Source organism: Arvicanthis niloticus, chromosome 6 (assembly GCF_011762505.2).
Source record: "Arvicanthis niloticus isolate mArvNil1 chromosome 6, mArvNil1.pat.X, whole genome shotgun sequence".
Taxonomy (NCBI): Eukaryota; Metazoa; Chordata; class Mammalia; order Rodentia; family Muridae; genus Arvicanthis; species Arvicanthis niloticus.
Window position 1 is genome coordinate 7,235,550 of NC_047663.1, and position 12,272 is coordinate 7,247,821.

Genomic DNA, 12,272 nt, shown 5'->3' on the forward strand with positions numbered 1-12,272 from the left:
TGATAGTGCCTACTACCCAGAAGCATGTTCCTGGGAAGCTACTAATCTTCTCCTTCCTACTCTGAAGGTTTGGCCTCTCAGGCCTGGAGTGCTTACAGACACCAGGACAATTAGCTCCCTGAGTTATAAGCACAATATCTGGGAAATGAAGGCAGTAATTAATGCCTGTCTGCCTTCCTGAACGGTTCCCTCTGTGCTGTCAGAGTTACTGAGACTCAGGGAGGGAGGCGTCCATCATGTGGGAGGTTTAGAGAGAAGACTGAAGGGACAATTTACCACAGCAATAACAATGCTTCTGAATAATTCACCAGGCAAATGGCAGCACCAACACCCCTTGTGCTCAGTGTGGACAAGTGTGGTCGGCTGTGCTGTGGGCTGGGGCGCACACCAGGCGGAGGGTGAGGACCCGCCGGAGCCCTGCTCCTGTCATTCCTCCCTGGAGCACCCAGACACCTTCCTCAGTCTCCCGCTCACCCGGGAAAGAACAGATTCAGAGGGCTTTAATGAATATAAAAGTCTTTAATCATGGTCCACTGAAATGCTAAGAGGCTCACAGAGCCTTGGCTGGACCTCTATTTGGCCCCCGGCTGCCTGGTAGGTTCATGTGCCTACTCCCAAGGCTTTAGAGGTAGATTTGGCCACCAGTTAATTTATTTTGCTATCAAATACCTATCCGACTTTTGATGGCAGTGTCAGAGATGAAATTCCAGGAGCACACAAAATCCTGGCCAGGGCTTCATGTCCCAGGGGAGAAACAGACCATGGAGAGATAGGTACAGAAGCACAGGCAAGACATTTCCTGAGCCACAGCCTCAAGATTCCTTCAGGAGCCTACTTGGCCAGAGAGATAACCCCGCCTCCCCTCAGTAGTCCTTGGGATTAATAACTCCAGACCACAGCAACACATGGAGTCCATGGAACCCTGAGCCAGGATGGGGATGACCCAAGTCAAGAGGTCGGCGGCACAAAGATCCTACCCTCTCCTCTCCCTTTCACATCAGTCCAGCAGCCATGGCCAAGACTGAGCAGCTCCCAGCGCACCTGACCATGTTCCAGTGCTGAGAAGAACCAAGCAGGAGCAGGAAGTGCTAAGAGAAGATGCAGAAGCTGGAGGGAGGCTCTGAAGCAGGCAGAGACAAATGGCCTCTGGTGCTGTGTCATCCTATTATCTGAGTCCTGTCTGGTGTATTAGTCAGCTCCACCCCCACCATACCACGGCACGAAGCAATCAAGAGTAAGGCAGGCGATTCATCTTCTTCCCTCGTCCATGGGAAGACAGGCAGAAGGCTGGGCTGAGCCCAACCTGCCTAAGGAGGCCGTCTGTGGTAAGGGTCAACTATAAGATGCCATTCTTCTTTATCCTGTCATGAAACCTAACAACTGCTTGTCTGTACCTCGCTGACCTGGAGTAAGACTAAGACATGGGAAGTCTCTGGAACGCAAGACCTTTGCAGAGTCCCCCTTCAAACTGTAAGCTCACAACAGCCTGCTAGCCTGAACCTGGAGACCATGTGACTTGGTGGCAAAGACCTCACTCTTGAGCCAGAGTGTGGCACTGTGCAGGACTCTTCTCTGGACAAAGGGCTGAGCCAGGAAGAGGACACTCACCAGATAGATCCGGTAGACATCCACCCGGCGCAGGGGCCCCCAGCACAGATCAGTGTCGTTGTATTTGGCGTCTGTGTCCACGCCGCAAGAGTCATTTCCTGAGACACTGCTGAAGAGAGCAATGGCAAACTGGGGCTCAGTGAGGGCAGGGAGAGGCTGTGGGGCTGCAGCTCCCACCTCCCAGGGGCTCAGTGAGGGCAGGGAGAGGCTGTGGGGCTGCAGCTCCCACCTCCCAGGGGCTCAGTGAGGGCAGGGAGAGGCTGTGAGGCTGCAGCTCCCACCTCCCAGGGGCTCAGTGAGGGCAGGGAGAGGCTGTGGGGCTGCAGCTCCCGCCTCCCAGGGGCTCAGTGAGGGCAGGGAGAGGCTGTGGGGCTGCAGCTCCCACTTCCCATAAACCACCACTTAGGACAAGCCCCTCTTGGTCATGCAGCATAGTGGCTCACAGGTCTGGGAATACAGAACGTGCCTTGGGAGGAAAGAGGGCACAGCTGGGCCTATGGGGAAGAAGGGCCCTAGGTGGGACGGTCCTTAGGCTGAGGGTTTGTTTAGGCCGTGCTTCTATGGAAGACCCTCTGCCCTGCTAGTGGAGCAGGCCTGTGTGGGTCTGCAACCAACGTGGGGACAGAAGATGAGGGGCACTCACCAGGTCACTTGCATGAGGGACACAGGCACGGCGGCTGCGTAGATGGCGAGGTCTCCGTACAGGTAAGTAATGATGCAGAAATAGAACAAGTTGACCCCCACTGAAAGCAACAAAGTCATAGGTCAGGGAGCCAGGGGCAGACATGTTTGCGTTCTCTTTTGACGCCTAAGTCTTTACTGCATCCGCTGTTCTCAGTTCATCATGCCATTTGCCTTCTACAAAAAGTGGGGAAAAAAATGACCCCAAATGCCTGTTTTTTATTCTGGCTAAACTGTGAGGCTGGCAGGAGATGCATCAGCTTGAGGCTGGTGCCTGAGAGATTCGTCGAACCTGAAGATCAGAGAGAGAAATCAAATCTACACCGGCAGCCCCTGAGAGATGGCTCAGTGGGTGAAGGCATTTGTCGCCTTGCCTGATGATCTGAGTTCGGTCCCTGCCATCTACAACCATAGAAGGAGAGAACCGATCTCGGCAGGCTGGCCTGCACCCCACCCCCAGCCTTGACACTCACATGCCCCCCACCTCAAAAATAAATAAATAAATAATAAATAAATAAATAAATAAATGGATTTGGGTGTGAAGATCCAGGCACGTGCCGTGGAGAAGCTTAGGCACAGGTAGCTGGGGCTAACACCTAAGGGTCTCGGTCACAGACAACCAGCTCCAAACTTGCATTTAGACTAAGTGCTCAAGTTCTCGACGTCAAGCTGCTAGTTTCTCTGAGAACAAGCAGAAAAATGAAGTGACAGTTCCCTTCTAATCCTGGTGGCTCAGAACAGCCTAGAGGTCCCCAGGGGAAAGCCCAGGACATATCCGTCCTGGGCTTTATGAGGTCAGCCCTGCTCCTTGGAATCCTAAGAAAAATGGTCAGGAAAACAGAATTTTAAAAAACAAACCCACGAGGGCCGAGCACAAGCTTTTTAAACATGACAGGTGTGACACCCTTCCCTGACACGTCAGAATTGACCTTGATGTGGCTTGAAGCTCATGGAGCTGCCTGTCATTCAAGACCCCAGGCTCTAGGTGCAGCCCACTCCAGGCCGCCTTTCCTCCCTGATGCGATGCCTCAGTGGGAAGGCAGTACCGCCTCCAGCCGCTGCTGACAGCTACAGTGTTGGCTGTTTATGAACTGCTGTCAGCCCTCCTTGATCAATAAAATTTCATTACTAGACACAAAGTAGGAGGATCAATGAACTTCCCGAGAGGACATTAATGTCTGGGCCTGGCATTTCTAATGACAAGAAATGGCTGTGGAGCCCCGGGGAGGCTTTTGTGGAGGGAGCAGCTCTGCCACAGGTGATAGAAAACCTGGTGGTCTAAGTAACAGAGCAGAGCAGGGGTGGGCTCTGGAACTAGAGACTGGAAACGCCATCTCATCGTCCTATATGCTCAGGACAGGCTGCCATGACAAAGGGTCACCAGCTCCATGTCACCAGTGCCAAGCCCGAGAAGTCCTGCAGGAGGTACGGCGGGTTGGGTGGGGGCCCTCTTCAATAGCTGGGGCCGCTCCACACGAATGTGCTAATTTTTATGAGATATGTGCAGACAAAACAATACAAGCCACTAGTACATAGTAATCTTAAAGAAATCGGGGCAGGAGCATGGAGACCTGAGTTTGGATGTCCAGCACCCCATAAAAAAAGCCAGACATGCTCCTGTAATCCTAGCACTAGGGACAAGATTGGCCAGGCAGCCTCGCTGAATCACTAAGCCCCAGCTTCAGTGCAGGACCTTCTCTCAAAATATATGGAGGAAGGAGGAGGAAGATGCCTGAGGTCAGCCTCCGGCTTCTACACACATGCATATGTGTCATGCACACACGCAAACATGTACACAAATAAGAAGGAAGTCAGGACGGGCATATGGACAAGCAAGATGGTTTAGAACATATGTGTTCTCCCACTGACATGCAGTTTTTTTTTTTTTTTTTTTTTTCAACCTTGAATTTTGAGGAGAACTCTGAGTCGCTACCAGAAGGGGACACTTATGTGCTTCCCCTTGATGGGGGCCAGTGACAGAAGGAGACAAAGGAAAGGCTCGAATGTGGCCTCAACACAGCCACGCTGGCTTTGATGAATCACTCAAACCTCTACTCGGCTGGCCCAGAGAGGAGAATGGAGCCAGCTGCAGCCAGCCTGAGCCCACAGTCACCCTTCCTGGATCCATCACCGATCCGCACCTTAGATGACAAACTGAGTGCTTGCTGGTTAGTTCCAAGTCAAGTAGGTTCCCATTTCTGCAATTCTCCCCTCACTCCACACAGCCACACTCAATACCGGAACTGACAGAGGTGCCCCACTTGGCAAATGGGAGGCTTTGGCAGAGGGGCATAAAATCATCTAAGACAGCTTAGAAAGAAGGGCCTATAGAGGCTGTGCTCCATGCCTGCGGAAGTAGGGACAGCAAAAGTTTGGGTGCTAAATATTAAGCTCTTAAAACAGCTCTGTTTCCAAAAAATAAGATTTACCACAGAGACAGAAAAGGCAATCGCTGGCAGATCCTGGAATCAGGTGGACACCTGCAGGCTGTAGCAAATGCCAGCCAGGAGCAAGCAGAGCCCGGAAGGCACATGTTGCCTCAGCTCTCCAGAGCGTGATCATCCTTGGGCAACATCGACATGGGCTTCTAGCTCCCTCTGCTGGCTGACAGGGGACAAGTGTGCAAGGGAGATTCTATAGCAATGTGCTCCTTTAGCTGGAAGGCAAGGCGACCTAGGACTCCTGACCTGTGCTAGTCAGATGGATAAGCCTTATTCTTCAGGGCAGTGCACGGCAAGGAACCCCAGGGAGATAACAGACAGCGGGACAGGCCTCCCAGCAAGATGGCTGCTCTGCTCCACCCACCTGCCCTGCCCTTCAGCACACAACCCCAATACAAAGGCCGAAGGCCGGGAGTTTCAGCAAGGGTCGCATGTGCCGTTCCACACACCGTCCTGGAATGACCGTTACCTTTATTGAAGAACATGGAAGCCATCTGTCCCATTTCCACCCGGTCTGTGATGTCAAAAAGGTTGGCTGACGAGCGTCTCTCTGTGGGGCCGGAACAGACAGGGCAGTGGTTGTTCAGCAGAAGAGCCCTGAGGGGGGGCTGCCTGAACTCTGAGGACTCGCTTGAACAACTATATCACCAAGTTTCTCCCCTCACGGCCCGGGTCCTCTCGCCTGCCACTTAGGCAGTCTTTACTGAGGTACAAGTCCCCAGCAGTCTTAATCTTCCTTCTAGTATTCCTTGCTTCAAGCATTTCAAGTTTTTAAAATTTATTTAGTAATTTGTGTGTATGGTACTGGGGATTAAGTCTGAGTTGGGGCACACTGGGGAACTGTATTACCAGGAAGCTGCACCCCCAGCCCCAAGTCTAAAGAGAATTCAGGCATGCTTCTTATGGGGACAGCAGGTGCCCCTATCTCTGGCCAGTACAGGATAAGACAGAGAGGTAAGGGTGTGTGTGATCTGGGTGGGGGTGGGGGTGGGGGTGGGAGATGAATCCAGACCCTGGTCACAGAGCTTAGGTAGTGTGCCAATCTATATACACAGGGCCAGAGGCAGAGCTAGCCGAGGCTAGGCCTGCGCTCAGGATCCCTACTCTATGGGTCTTCTAAATGGACACCTCTGAGGCAGTCTGCAGGGAAACTCCCCAGGAACCTCTCTACAAAGACAGGGAACCCCACTGACCAGCAGCCCAAGACTTACGCACAGACAGGATGGGGCGCTTCTCTGCCCTCTCGTAGTTGTCTTGGCTAAGGAGGTCACTGTCTGAGGCTGTGGACGAGTCTTCGTCATCCTCTTCCTGGGAGACAGTAAGATGGATGAGGAGGAAAAGAGAGATCTGAGTGTGCAACATTAAGAAACCCCAGCTGACACTGGCAATTCCTTGCTCACTCCTTCCAGAAGGTGTCCCTTGGAGGTTCTGTGTGTCCTGTCACATCAGAAGATGGAGACAGGAATGTCCCTGGGACAAAGGTTCAGAATGAACGTGTGAGCTCCAGGTGGCTGTGTCAGGGACCAAGGCTACAATGCTAACACGGCAGCCACCATGTGTGTCCCTCGAGCTGTATGTGGCTACTTTGCTGTAGCTAAAACTTGGGCCATGGCTGGAGAGTCCTGCGGAAACTGCCCGGGTACGCAACTGAACAGAGGCACGGCCTTGAGGACGGGGGCAATGCACACACCTTGTGGGTCTCCATCCTCTTCCAGCGCAGCTGGGCGTTGGCTGCAGCCATGGCCTCCATCGCAAAGGTGGTTGTCACAAAGCTGAGGGGGAAGCCGCATGTTAATGGCATGAGAGGGAGCAGGAAGTACAATCTGACCCAACCAACAAATTCTTAACCACAGCACTCTCTCCTGTGAGAGCTTCTCCACGGAAATTCTGAGATGGTCCTCGCTGGCCAAAATCCATGGTTTGGGGCCAGCAAGGTGGCTTGGGGGGTCAAGGTGTTCACTGCCATGCCTGATGATTTGAGCTGCTCACTGGGACACACATGAAGGGCAGAGAGAACCCATCCCTACAGGAATGTGTGCCCATACACACAGGCACACACATTTGTACATGTGCATACACACACACACACACACACACACACACAAAATAAATGTAAAGGAGAAATTAAAGTGTCACTGTACACACCAAATGATTGCCTTGCCTCAAAGTCGCTACTGACATAAGCATCTATCTCCTGCACAGGAGAGGACTATGAAGCCAGCTGACGGGTGGGTGTGGTTTCATGCCAACTTGACACAGGTTAGAGTTAACTGAAAAGAGGGAACCTCAACTGAGAAAAAACCCTCCATAAGATCCATCTGTAAGGCATTTTCTTAATTAGTGATGGATGTAGGAAGGCCCTGCCCATTATCCCTGGGCTGGTGGTTCTGGGTTCTATAAGAAAGCAGGGTGAACAGCCACGGGGAGCAAACCAGTAAGCAGCACCCTCCATGGCCTCTGCATCAGCCCCTGACTCTAAGTTCCTGCCCTGTGTGAGTTCCTGACTGCCTTCCCTCAGAGATGACCAGCTATGTGGAGTTGTAAGCCGAATAAGCCCCTTTATCACAGCAGTGGTGACCCCGACTAGGACAGAGGGTGACTGCTCAAGCTGGGGTGGAGGTAGGTGGGACGCAGGAAGGGGAGGCAGTCCTGCTACCCAGAAAGGGCCTGCTGGGGCAGACATGAAGTGGTGCTCTGAGGTGGGGGTTGATTCACAAAGGGGCCTCTTATAGCTTCTGGAAGGACAGCAGGCAACTTTCACTTCTTGCCAGAGCACAGAGCAGTGGCCAGCTTTCAATTACACATGAATGTGAGGACCACGGGGACAGAGGCTGAAAGCACATCTCGGCTCTGGGATTCAACCCCTGTTCCTTTGGCGGTACCTTCATTTCCTAAATATTTGGCTCAATTTTAAAATAAGCTTGTACTCCTGTTTCTCTAAAGGGAGACTGGGAAAAGGTACCAGAGGCTTACCCACAGCCTCCAGGGCAGCTGGAACGCCCTATGCTTCCATTCATAGTAGACACAGGGTGCTGCCTTTGGCTGCCACAGCCCTGAGCATGAGTCTGCTCAGGCTAACATTTTCCTCCAGGCTTTCTGAGGACTACACAGGTCTGTCCCCACACCCTTCAGTACTGACAGCAGACAGCAGTAAATGCTAAGCCTCCAATCAGCTGGGGAAGGACCCGCTGGGCTGCTCACAGTTAAACCCACATCCCTCCACCAGAGGGTCAAAGGTGGGAGGCGAGCACAAAGCCTGGGGAAGCCCAGAAAGGTTTCTCATTATCTTGCCTAACTGGTCCTTCTAAGGACTCTGAATTTCCACACCTTATTGGAAGTGAAACTGAAATCAATCTTAATTAAGGCACAAGAAAGCTGCTTACGGTTGTGCAGAGCCAACTCATTGGTCACGTTCAAACATAAAGGGGCTTAGCAGAGCGGGGAGTGGCAGCCCCTACCTGGGGGCCTCCAATAACCATCTCCCATTCAGATGGCTGCCTGTACTGAGCCTTTAAAGGGGACACAGTGACTTGGACAAGAATTCTAAGAGCTCTTGGTTGCCAGAGCATGAAATATGTACTCAGAGGCTCACCTCCAAGGTTCCCCAAAATAAGCGCACAAAGAAACCTCAAACTTTGGGTGTGATCCCCTCCCATGAGCCTCTTCTGGGCCTGTTTCCTTCGGCTTTTATCTCTGCTTAGTTCTTTCTAGGGTGCTCTTCTCAAGCCTCTGATGTGGTACAACTCCTTCTCGCACCCCCAAGCCCCACACCCCAAGTCCCCATGCCCCCAGACTCACATGCTCTCACACCCCAGGTGTCCATGCCCCCACACCCCAGGCCCTACTTAAATCTGCAGCCTCCCCACCTCCCCAGCCCCTCTTCTGCTCTTTTTCTCTTATCACCTTGTAACTTGCTCTGTGCTTTATTCAGTGGATGGATGCTTTATTCACAGAGGATGGTGTAGAAGTGCCGTCTCCTAGGGGAGATATTCCTTGGAGGAGTTTCCTAGTTTTCCTATCTTTTTTTTTTTTTTTTTTTTTTTTTTTTTTTTGGTGCACATGTGTGCAGGGTGGGGGTGGGGCATATCTACTATGTAGCCCAGGATGACCTTCCACTTCTTTTTGTCCTTCGGCTGCCCAGCACTGGGATTATAGTGTGCACTACCCCACCTGGCTTCCTTCTGTTCCTAAGTTTTATTTATTATATATTTTTTGCCTGCAAGTATGTATGTGTACCATAAAAACTGTACACTGCCCATGGAGGTGAGGGCATCTGATCCCCTGAACTAGAGTTACAGATGGTTGTGAACCACCACGTGGGGGTCAGGAACTGAACCCTGGTCCTCGGCAAGAGCAACAAGTGCTCTACACTGCTGAGCCATCTCTGCAGCCCTGACTTCCCACCACTATAACATGGGTACCTACCTGGTGGAGGGGGCTGGACTTGCCTTGTTCTAATTACAGCTTGGGTCACTGTGATGGGACGTGAGAGTGATAGGGGAATCCCCAAGAGAAGGCTCTGTCTTCTCTGAAGCACCAGCTGCTGACCCCTCCAACATCTGGTCAACAAAACCAGTACTTGTGAAGGCCTGGGCAGGTTGGGTGGACACACAGCAGATCCTTAAAAACTGACTGCCCCATATATGTGTATATGTATGTGTGTGTACATGCATGCGTGTATACAAATATATATATATATGTATGTATGGGTACATCCATATATGTGTGCGCCTCTAGTAAATTATCTTAAGCAAATCTAAACTGCAAACTGATTCACTAGCCGGCCTTTTCAGTGGCTGGGTGCTGACTTCTCAGAGAGCAAGGACTGACAGCTAAGAGATAAGACTCAGAGGAAGGAGTCGAGACACCCCAAGGGCTTGTCTGGTCCTGGCTTAACTGCTTAGGGCTACGACTCTGCTCTGTTAGCAAAAGGCCCTGGTGACCTTTGGATCCACCAACCTTGCTCTGGGACACCCAGCTTAGGACCCACTCACCTACGTGTATGGAAACAGCAATTTTCCTACCCCTCACGAGCTCTCCTGTTAATTAAGAGATATCCAGGCTCCCTGGGTGGACTTCCTCCAGTTCTGTCCCCAGCCCCCAAGTGGCAGCCCACACCTAAGCACCCAAAGCTCTTACCTCATGAAGCCTACGAATACCAGCAGGACGAGGCTGACGAGCCACCCAGCCGTGGCAAAGGCCTTGGGCATGGTGAGCGCGCCTGTGCCCACGATGAGGTTAAACATGTACACCAGCCCGACCTGGAACCAACAGGAGCAACGTTCAGCTAAGGGATTAACTGACCTAAGGATGGCTCTGGATGAGATCACAACTGTAAAGGCCTTCCTAGGTCTTCACTGTGGAGACAGGGGAGGGATGGCACCCGAGTCCTGAGAAGCCAGGATCTGTAGCCAGGTGTTAGGAAGCCACCATCTGCATGGACACCCAGAGGATGGCAGCCCCTCCGTCTCTGTTCTTATTAACTTCTGTCTCCACTCAACCTGGCTGGGGCTTCCTGAAGGCACAGTACCACGTGCGGGACACGGGCACAAGGCTGAGCAAGCCTACTGACCTCTAGAGAAGGTCTCAGAGGTGGCCGAGCCCTTGATTCACTCTTCCTCTGTGCCAGCTCTTGCCACTGTCCACTGAGCAGTGACTTCCACATATCTATAACCCTCTCTCCATGTCAACGTCAGGATTGTGGGGGTTTGTTTGTGACAAAGCCTTATTATGTAGTCCTGTCTAGCGTAGTATTAAGTAGCCCAGGCTGGCCTTAAACTCATAGCAATCTTTCTGTCTCAGCCTTCTGAGTCTTAGGATTACAGTTGTGCATTACCACAGTTGACTAGCAAGTTCGGGATTTAGAACAACAGCAGAACCTACAGAGCCAGAGAGACGGCTCAGTGGGTAAAGGTGCTTACTGCCAAGCCTGACAACCCAAGTTCAAATCCATGGACCCACTGACTCCTGCAGGTTGTCCTCTAACTGCCACCCATGAGTACATGCGTGTACATACACATACTGAAGAAGAAAAAAAAACCTGACACACAGTGAAGATGCTATAAAATTAAAGTCAGAGGACTTCACCAGACCCTGCTCAGGTTATCTTGGGCTTGACAGTACACCTCTAGCCTTCTGAACTGTAAGTCAGGCTCTTTACCTGTGGCTGTGTGGACCACAGCAGACACATTCTTACCTTGGCTGGGGTTGATTTCATCACTGGCACTTTGAAGCCAGTGTGTACCTGGTGAGAAAGAGTTAGCTTGCTCAGCTCAGCTCACTCCCTCACTCACCTATCACTGAGCCTCTGACCTGTGCTGGGAGATGTGGATTCAATGGGACTAGACAGACACACCCTTCACCAGATAAAGCTGCTGACTACAGAGGGCAGAGACAATGAGAACAGAGACATCAGTTACAGAGACAATGAGAACAGAGACATCAGTTACACCGATGAGAGGAGAAGAATGAAGAGAAGAACAGTGGCTTTGTTGCATGAGATAATGTAGTGTGCTTTAAGTAAACAGCGCTCAGCTGGTCAGCGCTCAGCTGGCTCGGATGGTCCACTCTTGAAATCCTAGTAGCATTTGGGAGTCTCAGGAGAGAGGAACATGGATCTGGCCAACCTAGGATTCACAATGAGATACTGTTTTAGAAGAAGAGGAAGAGGAAGAGGAAGAGGAGCACGGGCTGATGGCTCAGTAGGTCAAAGTGCTTCTGGAAAAGCCTGACCCTCTCCAGTTGATCCCCTAAACCTGTGTGACAGAGGAGAGAACCAACTCCCCAGAGTTGTCTTCTGACCTCCACACATGCACATCTCCTGCTCCGTGTGCCCCCCCCCCTTCACAAGGGAATAAGGTCAAGGGGAGGGACTTCCAGGTACAAAGGCTCATAGTGGGAGAAGTGAGGGGACACAGGGACTTGAATGTGGGGTTCAAGAGGCACTGGGACAGATGGTTGAGGGAAAGGACTTTATGAAGAGTTATTAATGCCATGGCCAGACAAACCGATAAATGACAGCATGGTGAGGGCTCTGAAGAAGAGTCGGGCCCCCGTGGCATGAGACGGGGGTGTCTTACAGCTTTTAGGATGGGGATGGTTTCACAGTGTGTCTGCAGCCTGGCTCTCTGTCTGCCATGCTGCGAGGAAAAGAGAGATGCGTGGCCACCCTCTCGTCCTCATGTGACAAGAGGTACCTCAAGGTCTACTAGCTAGGGGTTCATACTGTCTGGATCGTGAGGGTGGGACCCCTGCAGGAGCTGAGGTCTGAGCAACACTGCATTCTGACACCACATTCTTCCAGGTGTGCATAGGGCTTTCTGGCAGCCATATATTGGCTGCAGTAGGTGAACCAGGCCACAGAGGACACAGGCCCTGGTGGAAGTAACGGGGGTGCCATGGTTTGGAGGGTTTGAAGCAAGGGGTGACAGGCCACAATAGTGCAGAGGCTCCTCCATCTTGTATTCTTGCTGAGCTAGCCTCAGGTTTAACAGGAATCTCATCTCCTTGATAGAGAACTCCAGGGAAAACCATGTAATTCTA

At 51.8% G+C, this 12,272-nt stretch overlaps 1 protein-coding gene across 1 annotated transcript in view; it reads right to left on the reverse strand.

The window, feature by feature from the left end:
* The window catches only part of Slc38a12 (solute carrier family 38 member 12), a 58,117-nt gene that overhangs the window by 40,235 nt on the left and 5,610 nt on the right, over positions 1-12,272 (reverse strand). The window contains exons 3-8 of the mRNA XM_034505725.2: positions 9,870-9,991; positions 6,421-6,502; positions 5,942-6,038; positions 5,200-5,280; positions 2,252-2,351; positions 1,609-1,717 (exon numbers count right to left, since the gene is read on the reverse strand). Coding sequence (XP_034361616.1) covers positions 1,609-1,717; positions 2,252-2,351; positions 5,200-5,280; positions 5,942-6,038; positions 6,421-6,502; positions 9,870-9,991 — 591 coding nt within the window. The remainder of the gene's footprint in view (positions 1-1,608; positions 1,718-2,251; positions 2,352-5,199; positions 5,281-5,941; positions 6,039-6,420; positions 6,503-9,869; positions 9,992-12,272) is intronic.